The 25,517-nt window shown below is 46.5% G+C and overlaps 1 protein-coding gene across 6 annotated transcripts in view; it reads right to left on the bottom strand.

Moving 5' to 3' along the window:
- Window positions 1-461: 461 nt before the first annotated feature.
- The window catches only part of LOC310642481 (protein mono-ADP-ribosyltransferase PARP12-like), a 33,139-nt gene continuing 8,083 nt past the window's right edge, over window positions 462-25,517 (bottom strand). The window contains exons 3-14 of one of the 6 annotated variants that reach the window (XM_083366208.1): window positions 24,734-24,983; window positions 24,286-24,402; window positions 23,958-24,047; window positions 22,637-22,760; window positions 17,469-17,637; window positions 15,295-15,415; window positions 14,556-14,649; window positions 11,595-11,711; window positions 11,030-11,132; window positions 10,303-10,433; window positions 9,532-9,683; window positions 462-2,242 (exon numbers count right to left, since the gene is read on the bottom strand). In XM_083366208.1, the coding sequence (XP_083222334.1) occupies window positions 1,962-2,242; window positions 9,532-9,683; window positions 10,303-10,433; window positions 11,030-11,132; window positions 11,595-11,711; window positions 14,556-14,649; window positions 15,295-15,415; window positions 17,469-17,637; window positions 22,637-22,760; window positions 23,958-24,047; window positions 24,286-24,402; window positions 24,734-24,983 (1,749 nt within the window). In that variant the 3' untranslated portion in view covers window positions 462-1,961. Of the gene's footprint in view, window positions 2,243-9,531; window positions 9,813-10,302; window positions 10,434-11,029; window positions 11,133-11,594; window positions 11,712-14,555; window positions 14,650-15,294; window positions 15,416-17,468; window positions 17,638-22,636; window positions 22,761-23,957; window positions 24,048-24,285; window positions 24,403-24,730; window positions 24,984-25,517 lie in introns of those variants that run through there. The other 5 variants (XM_083366209.1, XM_083366207.1, XM_083366210.1 and 2 more) reach the window with 5 other exon arrangements.

The raw sequence follows: 25,517 nt of genomic DNA on the forward strand, positions 1-25,517 counted from the left end.
TAATGTGAGGTGTCCATTTCAAGTCTTTGGAGATTATAGAAGCCCCAAATTTGAAGGGCTCTGCTGCTGATACTGCCCTGTTGAATATGGTCTAAGACAGGGGTAGGCAACCTCGGCTCTTTTATGACTCATGGACTTCAACTCCCAGAATTCCTGAGTCAGCATAACTGATTCAGGAATTCTGGAAGTTGAAGTCCACGAGTCATAAAAGAGCCGAGGTTGCCTACCCCTGGTCTAAGAAGTGATTTTAAAGTTCCTCCTAAAATTCTCGCGTCTCTAGTTTTAAGCCTGCTTATCTCCAGACTGTCCCAGCTGCACCACAGGGCCAGTTGATCAACCTCCCGTCTATTAGGCGGACTCCTCCCCACCTCCAATCAGGCCCACGGCCGTTGTATCGTCTGCAAATTGCCCAGACGTACACAATTTACAGATGAGGAGCATAAAAAAAGACGACTGCATGCTAAAATTAACGTTTTATTCATGAAGCGTTTTAGCAGGGAGGTACAAATACAGAAGTACAAAAATCACTACAGCAATCCTCAACTTATGACAACAGGAGCAGGAACCTCTGTTGCCAAGTAATGTGACCACACCGACTTATGACAGCAATCCTGACTCTCCCCCCTCCCCCGGTTGTGGTCATTAAGCGACTACCCACCCAAGCGAAGCCCAGCTGCCAGGCGTGGGAAAGGAAAACCCCCATGCCCAGCGCCTGGTGCGGCGTGATCTGGTTTAGGCTGGCTTTTGGCTTTTTCCTTTCCGCAGCCAAAGTCCAGCGCAGCAGCCAGGCCCGGCTCCCTGCACTGGCGGTGGGTGCCAGATGGCGGGGGCCAGCTAGGGCGCTGGAGTGCCGGGCAGCAGGGGGCCAAAGGGCACATAAATTTTTTTGGGGGGAGAGAGGCCGGTGTGTGTGTGGTGGTGGGGAGTTAAAGTGCCCCTATAGTCGTAATTGGGTGTGGGCTGCCAGTCCCCAAATCCCGGTCAGGTGAGTGGCACTGCAGCAGCTTTAACTTCAGATCTGGCTCTTAAGTCTCTTTGCTCAGGAACGCTGTAAGTTTGAGCAGCCACTGAACAAAGTGTCCTAAGTCAAGGATTATCTTTACAGAGCAACAGAGATTTTCTTTATAAGACACAGCTAGATGTTTCTTGATATCGAGGTTAACTTTTATTCCTGGGTTTAATGCCAACCCTGGTCCCGCAATGATGCTTTTCAAGCCAACCTGCAAAAACAACCAGCGTCGCATTTTCCCAATTGTATAACTGTTACGTAAATATGAAAAACAAGGAAATGTAATACTAATCTTGCGTAAAATGAAAAAGCGAGGATCACACGCTTGCTAAACTGAAAATATGAAGCTGCTGAAGCTGGAAGCCAGGAAGTATTACATCAAATCATTTAAGAGAAAACAGGAGGGGGAGGATGGTGTGCATGGAATCATGATTGTGTTAGCTGAAATAGAAAACGAAGAACTTTAATCACGGACTCAGAACCACAGGTGGTATTTTCAAACCACTGGATCTTACAGCTGACGCGAACTTTCACTTGTACGCAGAGCAAACAGGAGTTTCTTTTGATAATCACTCACTGTATGTCTTCAGTATTAACAATTTGCATCCGTCTAGGAGGACAAGAGTATAAATATAGTTTGTCCAACCTTACTGATGGATTAAACACCCATCCATAATAAACATGATATATTAAAAGCTAAAGGCTGAAGAGAAACAACTTGTTTACTAAGAAACGAGATTAGTAAAAATTGATTAAAAAACCCTAATCTTTACAAATTTTCCGTATTCTTAAAACATCTGTGTGATAAAAGTAGAGTAGGGTTTCTATCCATCAACAATAGCGATTCAACTTTGCATACTCATCTGAACGCTTCCATAAAATCGGATCGATTTGAGAAGAAGGGCCATATGCATTTAAACTGCTAAGATTATGAGAACATAAAGCCATTTTTTTAAGATAAAATGCATTTCTTTTCTTCGCTGTAAAAGATAAGATACGCAGGATAAGCCTGATGCTTCTCAAAAATGACAAAGACAGATGGGTTTACTGTATGATCCACACAGCTGTCGTAGGTGTCAAGCGTGCCGGTCAGTTTCGCTGGAGGGCGAGTGTACATCGCGTGCCCCACAGCAAATTCTCCTACGAGGACTTGCGCTACGAACATCACCTTCTCCTCGTCCTTCGCCTGGCAGTAATTGTCAGAATAGCTGGCATCTCTAGCAAAGTAGCTTCCTTGAAGGCAGCACAGGGGAGAAAAAAGACATTTAAAATGCATCCCACAGACAGGAGAGTTCCTTGAGTCTAACCCACGGCTCTTCAAACTTGGCCTTTTTATGACTTGTGGACTTCAACTCCCAGAATTCCTCAGCCAATTGAAGTCCACAAGTCATAAAAGGGCCAAGTTTGAAGACGCCTGGTCCAATCTAACTAACCTTCCTTCCCACACACAGTACATGGCTGGGCTTTGCTCCTAGCTAGCCTATGTGTTCCCGCTGACGGAGAACTTTTAACCCTACTCATCGCTTCCACTGAGTTGCTGGGAGGTTGCGGAGCTTACAATTTCGAAAGAAGGCCGCGTGAGTGAATCCCACACTTCAACTGAAAACTCAAGAACGGATGTTGTGGATTTCAAGATTTTCATTTTTTTTTCTTCACATCCTGCCTTTATTATTCTTGGAAATAACTCAAGGCTGCAAACATACCTAATACTCCTTCCTCCTCCTCCTCCTGCCCCACCACAGGCACCCCCTGAAGCGGATGGGGTCTTGAAAGAGGGACTGTCCCTAAGACCCCTGACAGTTAGAACTCAAGACTTTCAAGTTCTAGTCTGGGGCCTTCATCACAAGACCAAACTAAGATGATTGTCTGAAGAGCTTCATCTCCGGGGGAGAAGTGATATAATTTCAGTAAAAAATTTAATTACAAGAGTAAAATCTAACATAAACTAAAAAGAAAGAAAAATGAAGAACAGAAGGAATAAAATTTGTTGGAAAAGAAAAAACAGGAAGGAAATAAGAGAAAAATGGATGAAAAAGCGACTTCCGATCTTCAACACAAGTACAAATAATTTTTGCAACTCAGCTTACAACCAATGTTCATTCCTAAATGGATGATAACCCAGCCACCTAGGCACAAATGACCAGGCTGTATGGTCACAAAGGAGAAGGCCCTAATGATGGGAAAGGTGGAAGGAGAGAGGCAAAGGACATGGACGTGGTTGCAGAGGTGATGGGGAAGCCATTGGAAAAGCTGAAGTACCAGGTTAGAAACACGGCAGAGAAAATCAATCTATGTGGTTGCTAAGAGTCACCTTGTAGGGGAGATGGGTGGCACAGAAATTTAATAAATAACAAAATAAAAACAAATAAAATAAAATATAAAAGCCAACGACGACTTGGGGGCGTGCAACCAATCACACCAATGTACATCACTAAACTTTGGTTCCAAAATGAAAATCACCCACTTGCTAGAATTCTTGTAACTTCTATTCTGTCCATCGGTTCTAAGTCACCTTTTTCAGACTTTTGAACGGTCACTACATGAACCGTGCTAAGTCGAGGACTACCTGTATTGCAGGGAAGACCAGGCGGTATGTAACTCCGTTCCCTGAACTACCCAACTCCCACAGGGAGATAATATGTAAAAAGAACCGTTTCTTGTAGAAGGGGATAGAGGCAGCCCAGTTAAACTGTGGGGTCCTCGGTGCCTTCTGAGCTGGGCTGTCTGCTTGCAGATGTTTCACTACCCAGCTAGCTAAACAATCAATTTATTATTACAGCCAGAGGCCAACGCATAAATCAAACCTTCAAATAAAACTAAAATAAACAGAACCAACACAAGAAGACACTGCAATATATTACAGTTCATGATGCAATCAACGGGCGACCAAGGTCTACAGACAGTAAAACTAGCCAGCTTCAGAAAAACTGAATCATACTGACCTGGCAATAAAAATACATTGAGTATAGTCTAATGCTGGATAAAAACAAGTAATAAAATCAATTAAACAGATCTAAAAGGATTATTTATGTTCCTGGCGAATCCCCAATGCTGCTGCGCAGAATCTGGCCACCTGCGCCGGGATCTCTGCCTGCGCGTCCTTAAGCAGCCCCTGGAGATAAAAGACTTCTCAAACGACCAGGATAGCTGTCAATTATTTATTTATTTATTTATTTATTTATTTATTTATTTAATTTATATACCGCCCTTCTCTCAAGAGACTCAGGGCGGTTAACAGGGCAATACGTAAAAGACAAATACAAAAGTTAAAATTATTAAAACATGATTAAACAATGCCCATAGTACAAATAGTACAAATTTAAAATTAAAGTCATAATAACAAACCCACCCCATCCCATCAGGCCAGGCCCGCTTCCTTAAAGAGATGGGTTTTAAGGTCGCGCCGGAAGGAGCGGAGGTCGGGCGCCATCCGGAGCTCTACTGGAAGATGGTTCCATAAGTCCGGTGCACCCACAGAGAACGCTCTCCCCCTGGGGGCCACCAGTCGGCATTCTTTGACCGGCGGCACCCTGAGGAGGCCCTCTCTGTGGGAGCGTACTGGGCGGAGGGAAGTTGACGCCGGCTGCAGGTGCTCCCCAAGGTATTCTGGACCCATGCCATGGAGGGCTTTGTAGGTCATTACCAACACCTTGAACCTCACCCGGAAGACAACTGGCAACCAATGCAGCTCGCGGAGCAAAGGTGTAACACGGGAGTATCGGGAGACCCCCGACACAACTCTCGCGGCTGCATTCTGTGCCAGCTGGAGCCTCCGAGTGGTCTTCAAGGGTAGCCCCATGTAGAGAGCGTTGCAGTAATCAAGACGAGAGGTCACGAGCGCATGAGTGACCGTGCGCAAGGCATCCCGGTCTAGATAGGGCCGCAACTGGCGCACCAGGCGAACCTGGGCGAACGCCCCCCTAGTTACAGCTACAATATGGTCTTCTAAAGAGAGCTGTGAATCTAGGAGGACTCCCAAGTTGCGAGCCCTATCTACAGGAGGTAATGACTCACCCCCCATAATGAGGGGTGGGATATCCTGAATATCCCGGGATGCCAGTACGCACAGCCACTCCGTCTTGTCGGGGTTGAGACGAAGCCTGTTCCTCCCCATCCAGACCCGGACCGCCTCCAGGCACCGGGACATCACGTCGAGGGCATCACTGGGGTGGTTTGGGGTCGAAATGAAAAGTTGGGCATCATCAGCATACTGATGATACCCAACTCCAAAACCACGAATGATCTCACCCAGCGGCTTCATGTAGATGTTGAACAGAAGGGGCGAGAGGACCGACCCCTGAGGGACTCCACAAGCGAGAGGCCTCGCGGTCGACCTCTGCCCCCCCGTCAACACCGACTGCGAACGTCCCAGGAGATAGGAGGAGAACCACTGAAGAACCGTGCCTCCCACTCCCAATCCCCTGAGACGCCGCAGCAAGATACCATGGTCGATGGTATCGAAAGCCGCTGAGAGGTCTAATAGGACTAGAACAGAGGAGTATCCTCTGTCCCGAGCCCTCCAGAGATCATTCACCAGCGCGACCAATGCCGTCTCCGTGCTGTACCCAGGCCTGAAGCCCGATTGGTACGGGTCTAGATAATCCGCTTCATCCAGGACCAGAGGGAGCTGATGTGCCACCACACTCTCAACAACCTTCGCAAGGAAGCGAAGGTTGGAGACCGGATGAAAGTTATTCAAAACAGCCGGATCCAAGGTAGGCTTCTTGAGGAGAGGTCTCACCACCGCCTCCTTCAAGGCGGCGGGAAAACTGCCCTCACTCAAAGAAGCAGCTATAACCGCCTGGAACCAGCTTCGTGTCCCCTCCCGGGCTGCATAAACCAGCCAGGAAGGGCACGGGTCCAATAAACATGTGGTGGAGCTCAGCCTCCCCATGATCCTGTCCACTTCCTCCGGAGTCACAGGATCGAACTCCTCCCAGATGACATCGACAAGATCACTCGTGTCCTGATCATCCGATACTGCCCAGTCGGAGTCCAAACCGGTCCGAATCCGAGCGATTTTGTCCGACAGATGTTGACTAAATTCCTCGGCACGCCCCTGCAAGGGATCCTCACTGACCTCCTGGTTGAGGAGGGAGCGGGTCACCCTAAACAGGGCGGCCGGGCGATTATCTGCGGACGCGATGAGGGCAGCGAAATAATTAGATCTCGCTACCCTCATCGCAGCGAGATAAGACCTAATATGGGTTCTTAGTCGCAATCGGTCGGATTCAGATCGGGTGGACCTCCAAACGCTCTCTAGGCCCCGTCTCCGACGCTTCATCTCCCGGAGCTCCGCGGAAAACCATGGAGCCCATTGGGATCTGCGCCGGGTCAGGGGCCGCAAGGGTACAACTCGGTCAAGTGCCTCCGTGGCCGTCCTTTCCCAGGCCTCCACTAAGGCATCCGCCGAGCTGTGAGCTGGGGAGGCAGGTGGGGCCCCCAGCGCTGCCTGAAACCTCTCAGGGTCCATTAAGCGCCTGGGGCGGAACCATCTAGTTGGCTCAACAACCCCACGGTGGGGGGTGGCAAAACGGAAGACCAGCCGCAGGAGATGATGGTCGGTCCATGACAGGGGCATAACAATTGGGGAGCCCCCACCAAGATCATCTAACCACCTACCAGATAAGAAAACCAAGTCAAGGGTGTGGCCTCCCTCATGGGTTGGTCCATGAATTACCTGCGTCAGGTCCATGGCCGTCATGGAAGCCATGAACTCCCGAGCTAACTCAGATACTCCTCCCAGGGATGGTAGATTGAAGTCTCCCAAAACCATTAGTTTAGGAAACTCAATCACCAGCCCTGAGAGGATATCGAGAAGCTCAGGCAGGGCTGCTGCTACGCGACTAGGCGAAAGGTACGCGAGCAGCAAGCCCAACTGCGCCCTAGGACCAAACCTCAATAAGAGAGATTCACACCCGACTATCTGAGGAACGGTGGCCTCCTGCGGACATAAGGTCTCCCTCATAACTACAGCCACTCCCCCACCCCTACCCTGAGTCCGAGGCCGGTGTAGCACCCGGAAGCCTGGTGGGCAGAGATCCACCAGGGGGATACCACCCTCTGGGCCCAACCAGGTTTCCGTAATGCAAGCCAGGTCCGCTTGCTCACCCTCGACTAAATCCCGGACGAGGGGAGCCTTATTAACAACGGACCTGGCATTTAGGTACACCAGTCGGAGCTCAGGTGGCTGCACATCCCCACTCCCAGAGCCTTGGGTCGAAGACAGAGGGTCGGAGCGTCTCACCGCTTGGAGATAGCGGAGAGGCCCTCCCGGAGGTCGATACGGCCCTCTGATCTTACACCTGCAGCCATTCCCTATCGTCGTGGGAATTGGCATTCCCACGACCCGCTCCAGAGCACCAGAGATGACCGACCCCGGCTCCCTCTCAACGCGATCTCTACTAGGCCTGGTCTGAACAGCAGTTGGCAGAGTGCCCCCTCTCTCCAACCAACCACAACCCTCCCCCCTGCCTAAGGCTACAAAAATTTTAGCTAAAAAAGTAATCAGGGGCCTCTTGTTAAATTTATATCTTAGGCCCCTGTTTCTGCCCGGCCATCTCTCAGGGTCCCAACAGTCGGACCCGTCATCAAGAGGTAAATTAAAAGGTAAGGCGGGTCGCTCCCAGGATGGGGGGGCACCCCTGAGAGCGAGTAAAACCGTGCTGGAGTATCTCAAAACCATGGTAAAATTGGGTAATACAGCAAGAAACAGACCCAGATCGAATAAATAAAAAGGGAGGATCTTAAAAATGGAAGGGGAATATCCAGACTGCAGACCCAGACTGCAGACTCAGCAATTATGGGCAGGAGACGGTTTTCCCGACTGGCTTGTAGGAGGAGCATCGAAGGAGTAGGTGTCCAATGGTCTCCCCCTCTCCTGAGCCGCAGGAGCAGAGTCTTTCAGACAGCGGCGTCTTCTTGTACTTGCCGTACAGGACGGCCGATGGAAACGCATGGCACCGGGCGAGCGAGAATGCTTTCCAGTGGTTCACTGACTCCAACTAAGATACCTGGCGGGTGTAACCACCTTTAAGTACCCAACTAGCTAACATTATCAGTGCCAGTGAGTTGCTCCCTGTTCATACATAGTAGTTTGCCTGCCCACTGGGGGTGTGGTCATCTCCTTAATAATTCCTTAACTAGGTTGTTTTATGCTTGATTGGTTGTCTGGTGTTAATCCCGCCTTATGTGGGTGGCTGGAGGGACCCCCTTCTACTCTTTTGTTTCCTTCTTAGCTTTTTTACTGCCTCTTTTGAATGGCATGTAAATTTTGTTTATTTCTATATTAATAGATAATTTGTCTGAGCGCCAAGCTTCTAGGAATTCCCTAGCATTTTCGGACTTCGCTCGGTCGAGGACGCGGAGTTTCCAGGTTGAATTTGTGGCTAAATTTGTCCCTGTGTTGCGAGATTTAAGTTTTTGTCGTGTCTTCTGACTGCTAATTGGAAATATAGGGATGCGATGTTAATCTTCTTCCTGTCTATACTACACAGTGGCTATTATAGTCCTTACATTGTTGTGTTGCAGATTTCTTCTGTTTTTTTTTCTTTTTGGGCTACTGGATCTTTTTTCTTTACTTATGATGTTTTGGAGGGCTTTAGTTGCTTTGTGTGCCACCAGGATGCTGTGTGATTGCAACAGTCTGTTTGTTATTTCTGACACATTATTTGACATAACTTGTGTTGACTGTGCTGTGGTGGGCTGAGAAGTCATGCACTTTTTGATGAAGTTGCCTGGCTTCGCTAGAAGACGTTGTGTAGATAACCTGTTTCCTTTTTTCTGATATTCTGGGTTGATGCAGTGTGCTTCTGCTTCTCTGAATGTTGTTGTCACACAGCTCCTCTTAGGGCAGCTGGGTTGTTGCTTTGATAACAGAGCACTTGATTAGTGTGTGTTGTTTTTTCGACAGACCTGCCTTCGCCATTATTTCCTCTGCTGATAAAAATAACCAGGAAGGCTGGTGTGTTGTTTTCTTCTTCTCTTGCCCTCCTCTGCCCTTTGTTGCCAGAGGAACAAAAGTCACAAGGGAAGAAGACAACAGCAACACACCACCCGTCCTGGATAGCCTCGCCAGCCAAGCTCAGAGAACAACTCATCCTTTCTTAGATGGAAAATATCTCGGTCACAAATCACAGCATAGACAAAAGCAGTGGGAAAAGTCTTCAGTGGTTCCTACTGACTTTAGGGCAGGGGTCTTCAAACGTGGCCCTTTTATGACTTGTGGACTTCAACTCCCAGAATTCCTCAGCCAGCGTCATAAAAGGGCCACGTTTGAAGACTCCTGCTTTAGAGACATCTCTGTTGTTTCCTTGGCAACTTTTCTTCATTTATTTTGTCCCCTACTCTCCAAAGGAGGCCACTGCCCTAACATTTCTCATAGTTCAAGTACCAACCAGATCTCCTTCCTAAGCTCCAAAGTCAGCCAAACGCTGCCCCCTAGTGGGGGAATAGAAAATGCACCTTCCTTCCTGGGAACAGCGTTCCTTCCTGCTTTGGTTCCCAGCTGCTCCAGGACTTACCTTTCCCGTAAACGGTCCCGTTTGTGCCACAGATTCTCCAGTCAAAGTTGTCCGTGCAGATGGCTTTCAGCACGGAAGGGCTTGTCCCATGGAAGAGGAGCCTTTCGTCAATTTTCTGCCCTCCCTTCTTCTTCTTCATCTGCTCCTTTTGCCTAGACAGAAGGAAAGATGTACGCTGCTCTACCACCGCGGAGGCCGAAGGCAACTCCGTTCCTCCAGAGGGGACGGCTCTCTCGGCTCAGCGCCACGGAGAAAAGAGGGCACTTAAGAGGGCATGTTTTCTGGGGCGATAGAAAGAAGGATGAAGCAAGACACCATTTCTGACGAGAATCACTTTCCATCAGAGAATGAGCTACTGTACACAAGCAAGCGAAAACAGCTGCCTCTTTCTTCACAGCCCTCCTCTTTTCCCTGGGTGAATGTGCGCTGGGGGGGGGCCTGGTGGCGCAGCGCTGAAGCACGCATATTGCAGGCTTTGTTTACTGAGAAACGTTGCTGTCTATAGGGCCATGTTTCTCAAGCTGGCCCACTTTTGAGAAGTGTGGGCTTCAACTCCCACGGAAGATAGCATCTAGCTAGGGAATTCTGGGACTTGATGTTCACCCATTTGAAAGTGGCCCAGCTTCAGAAACACTGCTCTAGAAGTATAAAAATTAAAGATATGCATCTAATTAATTTTGAGAGTTGACTGATATGCCCTGGGTAATGGAGGTAATACGCCTGACTTCTTGAGACATTGACAGCAATGATGTAATAAAATAAAATACAAACCATTGGTAGACTTGCCAAAGAGACGGGTTCTGAATTCGTTCTATTTTGCGAATTTTATTGTTTTTCATCGTCACATGAAAGAGATTCTCAATTTTCATGAACTCCGGAGAGCCTTTGTTGAGTTCAATGGGCTAAAACCAAGAATATTACAAGGTGCTGAAGACATTCTTTGTCGTGACTCCAGAAAGAAAGAAAACAATCTCTTTAATTTAAATTCCCAAACTGGAAGACTTGGAATCCTATAAATTTGGGTTCCCATTGGGGTTTGAAAGACTACGGAGCATTTGCACCCCACGGTGAGCAATGGCAATATATCATATTTTCTCCTCAGGTTGTACTCTCTTCTCCTTCTCGTATTTTGGCTTTTTATGGAAACCACAAGAGACCACAGGAGGAATGAAGCTAAAAATAAGCACCTCGTCTTCCCCAGAACTTCCACCAATCAGCCCTGTAGCAGGCCTTGAGGGAAATAACTTATTTTACAATTCAAACTTACACATTCTAACGTACGACTGGATATTTTAATGCAAGCCTAAAGAGGAAATATGCTTTTCAGACACTTATGTACTATTTTTCAAAACTTCACCTAGAATGTTAGATTTTATTCCAGTAAAAACCTTTCTGGAGTACTGCAGCGCGATGCAATATATAGTTTCTATAAAATAGGGGACATGGCAGTAAGAAACATACATGGAAGAGATAAAAACAACATCGAGAAATCTATTACCTTGTATCCAATAGCAGGTAAGGCTGTAAGATCCCAGTTTGGAGGATACACTGGAGCTACCACGGGAGAGGGTGTGGGTGCAGGAGTTGTCGTTGCTGTGTGTCTGGGTACAAGCAAGAGAAAAATCGTGAGGGACGATGGTTAATCTGTTCCATCTAGTTCCAACAAGAACCACCACTCTGGGAAAAGCAAGTGGAACAATTTAAAAAAAACAGTCTTCAGGCTGGCTATTCATCATTAAAAGTGAGGCCAGATGGCTGATAATGGGAGACTTTGGCCCTTTTTCCTAGAACAGTGCTAGGCAACCTTGGCTCTTTTATGACTGGTGGACTTTAACTCCCAGAATTCCTCAGCCAGCCTGGCTCAGCTTGGAAACCTTTCCCTTTCCCCTCAGCGTGGCTGGCTCAGGAGTTCTGGGAGTTGAAGTCCACCAGTCATAAAAGAGCCAAGGTTGCCTAACCCTGGCCTAGGGGATAGTCCTCGGCTTACAACAGTTCATTTAGTGAGTGTTCAAAGTTACCACAGTACTGGAACGAAGTGACTTATGACCATTTTTCACACTTACGACCGTTGCAGCATCCCTGTGGTCACGTGATCAAAATTCCTGCGCTGGGCAACAGGCTCATATTTATGACAGTTGCTGGGTACCGGGGGGGTCACGTGATCCCCCTTTTGCGACCATCTGACAAGCAAAGTCAACGGAGAAGACAGGTTTACTGAACAACCGTGTTACTCTCTTAACAACTGCAGTGGCAAAGGCAAAGGCAAAGGCAAAGGCAAAAACTGTGGCAAGGAAGATGGTAAAATGGGGCGAAACTCAGCCTAACAAATGTCTCACTCAGAAACAGAAATTTTGGGCTCGGTTATAGCCGTAAGTCAAGGACTGCCTGTGCCGTAGTTGGCCGGAGATGGTTTCCTCCCTTGGTTGACGAGCATCCTGCCCCAAGAGGGTCCCTTCTGACCCCTACAGCAAGAGGCTCCTTCCTTCCTACCCATTCAGTTCTCCACTCTTCCCTGCCTCTCCTTCAGGTCTCCAGCTTTGCAAAGAGCTTCAAAGAGTTCTCTCCCAACCGGAAGAATGAAATTCGGGGTGGGCGGCATCCAATTTCGGTAAACAAAGACAACAATCTTACCAGATGGCACTTGGCACCTAGACCAGTGATGGCGAACCTTTCAGAGACTGAGTGCCCAAACTGCAACCCAAAACCCACTTATTTATCGCTGGGTGCCAGGTGGGTGTGGCCTACTGGGTGGGTGTGGCTGCAGTGGTCATGGAAGATTGGATGGGTGTGGCCAAGGTGGCTGTGGTTACCTCAATGTCGCTCGTGGGGAGGGACACCTGTGGGGGGTGGCTGGTTGAAGAGGGACAGTTGCCACTTCTGAGGCATGGTGCGGGTGCCCACAGGGAGGGCTCTGAGTGCCGCCTCTGGCACCTGTGCCATAGGTTCGCCACCAATGACCTCGACTTATACACCGCTTCATAGTATTTCACAGCCCCCTCTAAGCGGTTTACAGTCAGCCTGTTGCCCCCCAAGAATCTGGGTCCTCATTTTACCAATCCCGGAAGGATGGAAGGCTGAGGATCGAACTCCTGGCAGTGGGCAGAATCAGCCTGCAATAATACTGCATTCTAACCACTGCGCCACCACAGCTCTTCAATCCTAAGTAAATCTGGTTATATTACGGCTTGTCAAGACAAAGTTCGGGTTTTGTTTTAACTGTATATATTGCACACGCTGAATAGCAGCTCAAGAGTTTTTATGATAATCAGCCATCAAAATGGAACTGGGCGATTTCTCATCCTGAAGGTCACAGCAAGGTCACCACCCTCACACTTAGCGACCAAAATTCTGTTCCACTTGTGGCCATAAGTGAAGGACCACCTCTGTTTGGAACAGATGTTCTTTAATTTCAGAACAATCCACTGATAGAGTAATAATGCCAAATTTCAACTGCTTTTTACATTATTTGTTTTTCCCCCAACTACACATCGTTTGTGGGCCCTTCCTGAACCTTTTTTATTTTAGAGATACCTCAAGCGATTCAAATACTTTGGCACAAGAGACGGTTGCCGTATCTTTTTTCTTACGGTGGACGTAAAAAGACTTCATGCTCCTGTTAAAATGCCTGGTTTTTAAGATGTAAAAAAATATATATCCTATTCCCCCCCCCAAAAAAAATTTCAGTCTGTTTTTCAGTTGAATTTGTACACCTTGTATGTTAAAGGTAAAGAATTTGAAGTAATATATCTTGGTCCATTTTTTTTACATCTGGAAAACATGGCATTTTAACAGTGTGTGGAGACTTTTTATACCCATTTTAGGTCTTTTTGCCATTAGCAACAGGTGATTTTCTGCCCTCTGCTGTTGCTTCAGGTATAGAAGCTACGCTAACCAAAATGAAGAGTCCAGGAACTTTTGTCAGAAACAAAAAAAAAAAACCCCTATTAAACGGATGTGTGTGCAAGCCATGATGACATCACAGCCACAATGCATGCAAATGATGCAAATCACCAACTGATGCGGCTACATTATTTGCATCACTTGCACAATGAAATCATGTTGTGTGTGTCATCACGGTTGTCTAGAATTATATCCTGGTTTTTGGAACTTTGTATCCCCACCCCTGAAGGTCCCAGACAGGACTTCCTTAGCTGAACCGTTGATGCCGTCTGAGAAATATTAAAGCAAATGATGTTAGATACAGAAGGATAAAGGGAAATGGCTGCTTACTCTCATAATTGCAAATAACCGAATATGGGACTGCGTGAACCAGTCTCATATTTGTATTGTATTGCAATCCTGAAATACAGCCATATTTTTAGCAGAATTTTAATGTTCTCCCCACAGCTGCCTGGAAGGGAATATAGCAAAAAGCCGTAAGAAACCTGATATTGCCCTTGTGACACGGGCCCACTTTCTACAGGGACATTCGTCCCCAATTCATTACCCCTCTTTTATACCTCAATTTCTGGGGCAGTTTTATTTAAATAATTCAGGAAATTATTTATCCGTTAAATAATGAAGATAAATGTATTTCTCTAAACGTAGCAAAATTTTCCTATAAGCTTTGCCCACTAACGGTGGCTTGTAATTCTTGTTGTTTGGGATAGTTTTATGTTGTTCATTTTATTGATTATATTTTTATTAGTCAACGACTGAAATAAAGTTCTGTTTCTCTGAAGTTATGTTGTCCAAAAATTTGAGGGCTTAAGCAAGCCATCGTCTGATACTGAAGTCTAGAATGATTCAGGGCCCCCCACACACACACACCTCTCCATGGGAGGAGATCTCTGTGGGCCCAGACTGGTCAGCCTCAATGCAGACAAGCCAAGCCAGTCTACTGGGCAGTAGGTCAAGGAGAGGAAGCTCCTTTACCCTCAATCTCTCCAAAATGGTAAAAAAAGAAGAAGTCTGTAGCAAGATTCCACCTGTCCTCAAACATAGCCCCTTTTCAAGAAATTAGGAAAAGGAGGAACAAAGCAAATTGAAGCATGGGTCCCCTCCTCAGTACACCCCTACTTTACCCTTTCTTTGTCTTGACATCTTCAGAGGAAACAAACTTGGGACGTCTTCGGACCTCCCGTTTGGTAGGATAGTTCAAATTTCTCTGGGTCATATCTTCAGAAAGAAGGTAGAAAGGTTTTAGATTAAAAAAAGAAAAAAAAACCACCCCAAGGTCACCAACTATGCCTAGAGAAAAGATGCAGAAAGGATGGGGCGAGGCTCATTCATATCAGATCTGAATTCCTCGCTCCTCTTCTCAAAAGCCGGGGGGGGGGGGGGGGGAGGCAACCTGAGCCCTGCAGAAACTTGCAAACTCCCATTTTTGGCCTGCAGGACTTTCTTCTTTTTAGAGGGGCAGAAGACGGGGAGAGAAGTGGGTACCCTAAATGTTACGGAGGATTAAGGTCCCCATTTCATCTCCCCCCAAGAGGAGTGATTTTAGTCTTCCTCTCCCCCTTCCCTCTGGGAAAAAGAAAAACCAAAAACCCAACGGGCAGTCATTCTGCCTCTTCCCACTTGGCCCACGAAACCGTTGGAAAACACGGGTGCCCCAGGAGGCACTAAGCCAATTACAGCTGCTGGCTCAAAACTCAATCGCTTCTCTTATTCAACGGGAATTTGAGAGCAGAGCAGCAACTGTAAAACTCTTCTGCGCGTAGCCAGCTGACAAAGACAGTTCCCGCTTAATGTCAGGATCGTCTCGGGGGGAACCAGACTGAAGGATATTTTGAAGAGACCCGTGGAAGTGGGATTCCTTACTTTTAAAGCTCAGCAGGTATTTCTGAGAGCCGGCTTCAAACTGGATGCTTCCATCTGGCTCGGCCAGGTACAGGTTCTCCAGATCATCCGAAGTGAGGCTGGCAGGCTGGAACTGCCCCTGCTACAGAAATCAAATATTATAGGCCACTTATTCTTAGAGGATAAGGACCGGCTGCTCCCTTCTCCACACACTTTCTTGAACGGAACACTTACACAATAAGTATATATTGTGGGTTCACAACGTCAGGTAGTCCTCGACTTACGACTGTTCTTTTAATAATGGTTTGAAGTTACAGCCTTGGAAAAAGTAACTTATAATCTGCCTGGGAAGTTATGACCCTTGTACCACCCCACAAATCGCATAATTGCAATTCCCACGCAGGGCAAGCAGCCCACATTCACAAAGGCTGCTGCATCTTGTGCTGATGTGATCACAATTTGTGATCTTCCCAACTGGGAAAGCTGCATTTATTTGACAACCAGATGGTTCGCTTAATGAGCACAGTAAAAATGGTCGTAAAATCAAAAAATGGTCGTAAAATCAAGTCCAGTCACATTTGCTTATCAACCAAAATTCTGGTTGCAATCATGGTCACAAGTCAAGGACTACAAGTATTTAGAACAGGCATTAACACCAGAGAAATCCACTGACATGGTAATAATGCTGCGACAATCTGAACTGAAGCCATTTTCATTTCATCTTCACTGCCACAATATTAGTTTAGAAGAAGGAGGGTGTGTGTGTGTGTGTGTGTGAGAGAGAGAGAGAGAGAGTGTGTAGAGTTTTCAGTTAGCCAAAACAGTTCAAATGCATGGGAACCAAGGTCATTGCTGATAACATTTTGGCCACGTTTTCTAATAATTTGTGAATTGATTTATGACATCTAATTGGGGTGGGAATTGCAACTTGCAACTAAAGGGAGGGGAATTTAGTCCTGGGTTGACCTTTAACAGTTCTGTGAGGGGCAAAGCAATCTCAGCAAACGAGGGGATAGAAGGCAGTTTTCCATTCCTCTCCTCTCACAAAAGGGTTCCATTCCGTTCTATCGCAAGCTTCACTTTTTCCGTTATGTGTTTACGCTCGTCCTCTCTTCAAGGCAAGCGAGTCTTAGCCTCACCGCTAGCATCTCCTGTTATTCACTCTCCATCAGTGTTGTTCAAACTTGGCAACTGTAAGAGGGGCGGACTCCCAGAATTCCCCAGGGTAGCTGGGTGGGATGGGGAATTCTGGGAGTTGAAGTCTCCCCAACTTAAACCAATAATCCATGTGCAATGTCGGAAAATACCATGTTATTAATACGTTCTTTGCCTCTCCTAGAAACTGGGCCAGCAGCACGGAAAATGGCAACCTCTGGAGGGGGAGGAGAAATCTATCAGTCTGCCATAACCCCCAACCTTAACCCTAAATCACTGCTTCTCCTTTCCTAACATTGTCTGCAATCCGACAACTAAGGAGACAAGACCGACACAGAATCACCATAGCTAATAGTAACGTTGGGGAAAAGAGATGAGTTATGAAATCTTGAAAACTAGAGAGGGACACTCACCTGTTGGTGAGTACATTAAGGGAAGGTGTTTGTGTGTTGTCTGGGCTTCTTTCTCCCAGAACCCCGGTGGACCAATGCCTTACTTAAGAGCCAACGCTGAAATGTCCACCTGCTCTTGGTCCGATACACTTTGGAAGCTTCCCTTTTTCCTCCCCAGATGCTGAGAATGGATAACAACGTCATCATGGTGTTCTCTGAGCTTCGTTGTTTTTATGCAGAGGTTTCATTACCCAAGCTAGGTAGCATTATCCTAGTTTGGGTAATGAAACATCTGCATAAAGACACCCGAGCTCGGAGAGCCCTTCCCAATGTCCACCCCCAGCTACAAATGTTCTCCTTTATGGGCTGAGATTTCTCCTAGGACTGGAAGCAGCTAACGGAGCCCTTCCATGGACTAGCACAGGGACAGGCAACCTCGGCTCTTTTATGACTCGTGGACTTCAACTCCCAGAATTCCTGAGCCAGCCATGCTAGCCCAGGAATTCTGGGAGTTGGAAGTCCACAGGTCATGAACGGGTCGTAATTCCCCCATGCTGGCTCAGGAATTCTGGGAGTTGAAGTCCACGAGTCATAAAAGAGTCAAGGTTGCCTGTCCCTGGACTAGCAGTAGCCCAGTCCTTTACTGACCTGTTTCCCATATTCGATCCACTGGCCCAGGTCATTCTGCCAGTACCACAGCCACTTGGTTGTCATGACGAACTTAGCCTCTTTGGTGACAGACGACACAGTGGACAGGCGCCGAATGGGAGAAGCAGCAGAAGTCATGGTTATGAAATCCAGCTGCAGATCTGGAAAGCTGCAGAGGAGAAAGAGTCTGGCTGAGTTCACCCACTCTGCTCAATCAGCCGGGTTTTTCTCTCCCCTTCCCCGCCCTGAAGAAGCCATATTGGCTGGGTTCACTCAGGAGGCTAAAACTCGATCCGTGTCTGGCAAACTGCACAGAATTGGCTGGTCCACTTCTCGGCTGGTTCTCCAGGAATTCTGTGCTTGGTTTTAGTGAATTCGAAGCTATAAGCGAAATCTAACTTGGGTTATTCCAACACTAACTCTTTCATTTTTCTATCCCTTCACCATAGACCTGGGGGAGTTTTTCCAACTCCAGATCTAAATCCTGCAGTCCTCTGTGGAGAGGATTTTATTTATTTATTTATTTATTTTATTAGATTTATATACCGCCCTTTCCCGAAGGTCTCAGGGCGGTTTACAGGGCATTTTAAAATCACATCAATACAAAATACAAAAGTTAAAAGACTATTAAAAAGATTAAATTTTTAAATTTTTAACTTATTGTAAGAGTTGTGGGCATTTTGTTTAATCTTTTTTAATTTTTGTATTTTGTCTTTTAACATGTACTGCCCTGTTCACCGCCCTGAGTCCTTCGGGAGAAGGGCGGTATACAAATAAAATAAAATAAAATAAAATAAAATAAAATAAATAAATAAATAAATAAATAAATAAATATCCCTGAAAATAGAACCCCAGTTAAAATTCTCAGCCCAGACCCATTCCTTACATCAGGGGTCCTCAGCCTCGGCAACTTTGAGACTTGTGGACGTCAACTCCCAGCAAAGCTGGCTGAGGAATTCTGGGAGTTGACGTCCACAAGTCTTAAAAGTTGCCGAGGCTGAGGACCCCCTGCCCTACGTGCTCAGAGGGTCAGCTGTTATTATCAGCCACTAAAGAGTTTTTATTACCAATCAGAAGAGAACAACGCGGAGCTGAAAAAATAAGCAATTGATGCATTTGAAGACTGAGATTTGGGAAGGTGGAGCATTGAAAAGCTCTGTGTGTGTGTGTGTGTGCGTGCGTGTGTAAAAGAAAACCTCATTCTAATGATGGGCCATTCACAAAAAAACTGTGATGGGGGGGAGACACACACACCTCTCTGTAGATTAAATGCACTCAGTTGTTGTGACTCAGGGCCAGCCGGTGGGTCCGACAGCCGGCTCCGATGTATCGGATGACTCAGATGAGGGGGAGGAGGGAGACAAACCGGCTGATGATGGCTTGGAGGCTTTGCAGAGCCCTCAGCCGGGGACCTCTTCTCAGCTGCGTGAGCCCGATAGTGCGGAGGATGATGACCCACAGCTGGCCCTGTTCAAGGACGCCCGACGCAGGAGGCAGTCGAGCAGGAACAAACAAAGAAAGGCTGTGGGACTCCTCGGGAGGAGGCACAGGGAGACCACGCCCTGAGCTCCTAATAAAAGGAGTGTTTGGGGAGGGGCTGGTTGCTGAAAGCAACTCTCCCGCTTGAGGAGTCAAGCTCTAGTGTTTTTGTTAATTGAGTAATAAAACTTGGCAGACGCCTTTTAGCCTTGGACGCTCTCCAGTCTCTTCTATCTGAATAGGGGTTTGCCTTACTACAAGGCCAGAAGAGGGCTGGTTCAGAACATCAGTTTCCTTACCGCTTAATCATCATAAAATACGATGGGAAAGTGCAGCTGACTCATGAAAAGTAAAATAAATCTGCTTGCTTATTGGGAAATTAGCTTCGTCAAAATCAGCAAATATATTCGCAGGAATATTGGTTTGCTCCAAGAGTGACCAGGGCGAGTGCCTTTTCTGCCCTAACAATTTTAAAGTGCAGACAAGCAGTTCTCGACAATGGGGACCCTTGCTACGCAAAGTGGTTGCCATGTGTGTCACGCCTGATTTTACGACCTTTTCTATCACACTAGTTAAGCAAATCGCTGTAGCTCAGGGGATCCCTCGGTCGTTAAGTGAATCAAAGCTTCCCCCTTTGACTTTGCTAATTGGAAGGCAATTTGGAAGGTGCCACATGGCGACCGTAAGACCCTGGGATGCTGCAACTGTCACAAATGCAGGCTGGTTGACAAGCACCAGAATTCCGATTAAGTGACAGCAGGGAAGCTGCAACGGTTGTAAGTTAAGGATTTGCTACAAAGGAAATATTAATATTTGAGAGTTGGAGAACTTAAGCATCTATGGTTATCTACCAGATTCCAAAAACGATGGGAAACTGAAGCATCTATACCAGGGGTGTCAAACTCACACGTCACGTGATGTGTCGCGACGTATCGTGACTTTTTTGCCTTTGCCGGCAATGGGGTGGGCACGGTTTCACTATGATGCATCCGGCCTGCGGGCCGGCAGTTTGACACCCCTGCTCTGTAGGCTAAGGCTTCTTTTAGACCAAGGTGTTTCCTGCCAGCTTAGCTGACTCCTGGAACAACATGATGAGACGGCTACTTGAATGGCCAGCCCTGCAGTAAGTAACAAAGATATACACCATTTTCTTACGAGGCCTTCTTAAATCCTCCTGGCTGGCACACTCAGCTAGAGATCCGCTTGTTTCCATAATATCTCTAACGTTAGGCAACCTATCTTTCTTGCAATAAACAGCTATTTCTGTGAGCTGAGACGCAGAGCCACTGAATCCCAGGTGTCCTTGGGGTACCTGTAAAAATCTGCAGGGGGAGAGGTGTGGCTTTATCCCCCCCCCCCTGCATGCAAGTACAAGAGAGGGGGGCTTCGACTTCCGGTGGCTCCGCGGCGACGGAGACAGCCTTCCCGGGCTGCCCGCGGCTCAGCTGTTGTTTTTTCGCCCGAAACAGCGCCGATCAGCTGTTCGGGCAAATTTGAAGCCCCCTCCTCGGGAGAAGAGGAGGGGGTGAGCCCCCAGGTAGGGGTAGAGTTCTCCGGGGCCGCCTGAGCTTGGAGCTTGGGCGGCTGAAGGATTGAACTCCCCCGTAGCCTGGGCTGCTCCCAGCTGGCCAGCATCTCTGCTCCGGATTTCATGGAGCAGAGCCAGGCGTCTGCGACCATCCCTGCTTGAAGGAGAGACTATGAAAGGAAAAGAGCAGGCAGAGCAGTACAAGTAGGAAAGATAAAGAGATGAAGAGGATTATTTTATTTTACTCTCAAGCTTGATGAACTTTGCTTAAAACTTAAAGTGAAAGTGCGTCACAATTGTAAGTAAAAGATGGCGGCTAAACCTCCCCCTAGAACTTTTCGGAGTGCTGGAAATTCTCCGGTGCAACAACAATCATTACTGCAGGCGTTGCATTCTCCTGATGTATTGACATCGAAGGATCTTGAAAAACATACCCAGTTAATTTTGGAGTCAATGGGTGTTAAATTTGCACAGATGGAGGAGAAATTGGAGAAATTGGAGCAGAGAATGGAAGAAAGGATGGAACAGAAACTTAGAGAGATGAAGGTAGACATTTTGTCCTCAGTGCATAAAGTAGCTAAATGTGTGGAGGTGCTGGATGATCAAGTGGAAGATTTGACTCAAAAGAATGCTATATTAGAAGCAAAAGTATTGGAAATTGAAGATTTAAAAGACAAAATGGATAATGAACAGAGTTTGGCTCAATTTTACCAGATGCAGTTTGCTGTTAGAATTAGAGGCCTAAAAGAGAATATTAAGGAAGATTTAAAGCAGCTGGTTTCTGAGGCTCTTGAGGGGGTATTGAACCATCCAGCATCTGAAATAAAACAAGGTATGGACAAAGTGTTTCGTGTGAATTCGTGGATTGCTAAGCAGAGAAAGTTGCCTAGAGATGTGGTGGTCTATTTTGTAAAAAGGGAAATTAGAGATGAAGTTATACAAGCTGCCTATGATACTAAAGTTGTGATTGCTGGTCAAGAAGTTTTGGTTCTAAAAGAAATTCCTCCAAAGATTTTAAAGAGAAGGAAGGACTTTATATTTCTTGTGCAAGAGCTCAAGCAAAGAGATATAAGGTTCAGATGGGAGATCCCAGCTGGGCTGAGCTTCATGTATGATGGCAAAAGGTACTGTTTGGGTACTGTGAAGCAAGCGCATGATTTTTACAACAATGTTTTTTAAAAGCAACCCCATCAACACTTCTGGAAGCTGTAGAGGGATCTGGAGAAGGAGAATGTCAAGAGGATGAAGATGGACAGATGGACGAGAAGGGTACAGGAGGAGATCAAGCTGCAACTCTTTTGGATGATCTTAGAGAACAGAGGGTGACGCGTGCTGCCTTAAAACGCTCAAAAAAGACTAAAAAATAAGACCAGTAGAAATCTATGGAACTTCCACAATATACTTATAGTCAAGTGGTAGTTGAGTTTTTAAGAGTTTTGGGACGTTATGTATGGTAACAGAATTTTCAATTTGGAATTAATGGATAATTAACTATAGAGGAAGAGGAAGAAAGTTTTGTGGGTTAATGCGGGTTAATTTGTGTAAGAATTATCTATTATAGCCTATTTTGGCTAGAGAGGTTAATAGGGATAGGAGCTTGTGGTGTGTAAGTGAGAATATGTCTAGGTAATAGTGAATTGTGGAAGAACATAGATGGGAATGATGTTAGTTTTCTTTTATTTTAGTTCATATATATTTAGTGGCTTACTCTATATAAGCTAGAGAGTGATGGATTTTAGAGTTTATAATTGTTAGTATATGATTGTTTATGATTGCTTTTTAGATATATACCTTGTATTTTGCTCTGGGAAGTCGGGGGGGGGGGGAAGTAGAGGGGGGGGCAGGGGAGGGAGGAGGGAGAGGGGGGGAGGTAGGGGGGAGGTAGGGAGGGGAGGAGGGAGGGGGAAGGGGGGTTTTTCAAAGGAAAATTGTATTTTAAAACTTTTCAATTAAAAAAAAAAAAGAGAGGGGGGCTTCAACCACAATCCTGCAGCTGCCGCCTTGGAGATTCTGATATCTCCTCCCGGCAGAGGCCCCTGGCACTAGCCCACCCCCCTTTTCAAGAGGGAAGCATGCAGGCTTCAATCCCATTATGGAAAAGCAAACCTCCACTGAGATTTATTTATTTCTTTTACACAAAGTGTGCAATTTTATCTTCTACCTGGTAATATTTGGGTCACAGTAAGCCTTTTCAATTTCTTCTCTTCTGGGAAGATCCTTCCAGCCGTTGCTGGTGGAGATCTGCCACCGGTAAGGAAGATCATAATGGATCATACTGCAATTATCTACAAAGAGAATGAGTAAAGTAAATAATCTAAACCATGTTTATAAAGCAAGCTTACGGATACGCTTACTACAAAAGTACAGAGACCGACTGACCGTCTTTGGGAAGAGAAATACATTTTGGGTTACATTTCCGAGCCGATGGATAAAAGCAAAAATCTAATTCATAATTTTCTACACGATAAGAAGTATCGATGTAAATTCAAAGGCAACAGTCAGGTTCCTATAATAAAGCAGCAAATCTTTGGTTTTTCAAACGGTGTTTGTTACATAAGCTGGACTAGATCTCCAGGAGAAAGCCATGAAAATCTGTTTCTATAGAACTGCCAAGGAAGCTACCACCAGACATCTTGGGATCCCCCAGGAGTCATTCTGGATCCAAGAAACCCACTAGCTTTCCTTGCCTTTCTCTGCTCCCTCTTTCTCTTACTCCAGAGCGGTTTCTCCACCTTGGCCATTTTAAGATGTCTGGACTTTGTGGCTGGGGGATTCTGGGAGTTGAGTGGTGACATGCATTGAACTCAAAATACTGAACCAGACATGACTGATAGCTCAACCGCTGCTCTCTGGAAACAACCCAGGGTGGCCTTCACCCTCAGCCTGGGACTTGCAAGCCCACCTTAGCCTTTTGCTGCTTTATAGGTTAAAGAGCCTTTGTATCTCTTTCCTGAAAGGCAGATCATGCCCCCGGTCCATGACCTCAGCGGATCCCTCGCTTCATCTGAACATCCCAGGGACCTTGTCAACCCGCCTGCTGCTTCTAAAGCAGACATGTCAAACACAAGGCCCGGGGGCCGGATCCGGCCCACGAAGTGGTTTCATGTGGCCCGTGAAGCCATCCTGGAAACAGTGAGGGAACGGCCCCCGCTGCCTTGGCCCTGGCCCAGAGACCCTCAGACCTGTCCCACTCCTGCCCAGGCCCCCATAGGCACCCTGGATGCCAACGATGTAGAGCTGGCCACGCCCACCCAGTAGGCCATACGCACTCTAGCCACGCCCACCCTGGCCACACCCACCCGGCCCCCTGAGGGCAACTGCAATGCTGATGCGGCTCTCAATGAAATTGAGTTTGACACCCCTGTTCTAAAGCAAGCAGGGGCATAAAAAAAAAAGGTGAAAACGGGAGGGCTGAGGCGGGTGGAACCTGCAAAGGTATTACAACTCGCAAGGACAAATCAACCATCTTCGCTGTGACTTACTTTTATTTTTACAGAACTGCCAGACATAATACAGACAGATTTCATCAGTTTTTCCCTTCTCGGCACTTAGATATTTCGGAGGAGGAGCTCCTATAAATAAAAAGGGAGAAATTAAGGGGCACGGTATCCTGTTTCGGTAAAAACCACAGAACGGTGTATTTTCCCACCCAGATGCAAATGAACTGAGCCTGCAGAGCGGTGGGTTCCCACGTTACATGACCCAAGACCCACCCAAATACAGAAGTGTGTGCTTTGTTACAGACAGGCCCAGCTGACACCCAGGGCTGGCCTAGAACAGCCAAAGATGCTAAAAAAAGAGTTGGCTTACCTTGGTCAGGGTGGCCAACTTTCACAAAATTATTTGGGTTAATTGGTGGAGGTCTCTCATTTTTTGGACGCGTATTTAATCGTTCCTTATCCGCTGCAGGTGCACCATTTGAGGGTCCTACAAGAATGGAGATGGCGTCTATGGTTTTGTTGATGAGACAGGATGGATTATAGAAAGAAGTGTGTTGTAACATAGGTAGGGAGCAAATTTATAATAGTACATAAAACTGCTGCAAAGATTGGATAGCATTTTTTTTCTGCCCTATTTTTTTTGCACTTTTAGCTTTCTCTCGATTTTTCTTACACTTTATTTTTGTATTATTTTTATTTTCCTTTTAAAAAAAATTCACAAAAATTATGAAGGAAGGAGTTTCAACAAGGGAATGAGAACAGAGAGGTTCTGAAACAGAGAAACGGAGAATCTTGTGAGTGTGTAAAAGGTTCACTACCGCAGGAATTGAGCTCCTTTATGAAGGCAGCAATCCTGGCACTGCAAATGGTTTGGAAGTTCCAAATGGTGTCTCGATCCAGGCCCTCGGAAGTCAGCAGACTCATAGCATGGGGGTCCAGAAGGTTGTGAGACCTTTTGCAACGGGGGAACCGGCATTCTCCTTTGAGAAAATAGCGGCAAATGTGAAGCCGGGAACAATTATCCCTCTGAATGCAGGACCCATCCCCTTTGTTATAGGCACCGCACACCTGGAGAGAGACAGAAGCAGAAAGACGCCAATATTTGGGATTGCACAGGAAGCAGGAAAACATCCCAGGCATTAACTTGCTGGGCACCTGTTTTGAGATGCTAACTTAGCCTTATCTATTTAAATACCCTTCTTTTAAAAAAGCCACAGCAAAATTCGACCCATATTCCAGAATTAAAGTGACTTGCATTCATATCTGCTAAGATACCAAGACTGTGGAATTTTGATGCTTTTTAAAAGGGTTTTAGAATTCCTTCACAGAATCTGAGAATTGATGTCAGTTCCAGTTGGTAGACCAGGCTATGAAATCAACTTCACAGGAAGCTTGAAACTGCTTACAGGTAGTCCTCAAAGTAAATGGGGGTTTGGGGCAAAACCTGTCGTAAAATGCAGTCACATGCAAGCTGGTTGCCAAGCATACAACATCACTGCGCGAAAGTGCACGGCTTTCAGAATTTCAAATCCAGGATGTAAATACCAGCCAGGTAGGTCAGTCATAACTTCAAATGGTCACCAAGTGACTGGATTGTATGTT

The sequence above is a fragment of the Vipera ursinii genome (genome assembly GCF_947247035.1).
Source record: "Vipera ursinii genome assembly, chromosome: 6".
NCBI lineage: Eukaryota > Metazoa > Chordata > Lepidosauria > Squamata > Viperidae > Vipera > Vipera ursinii.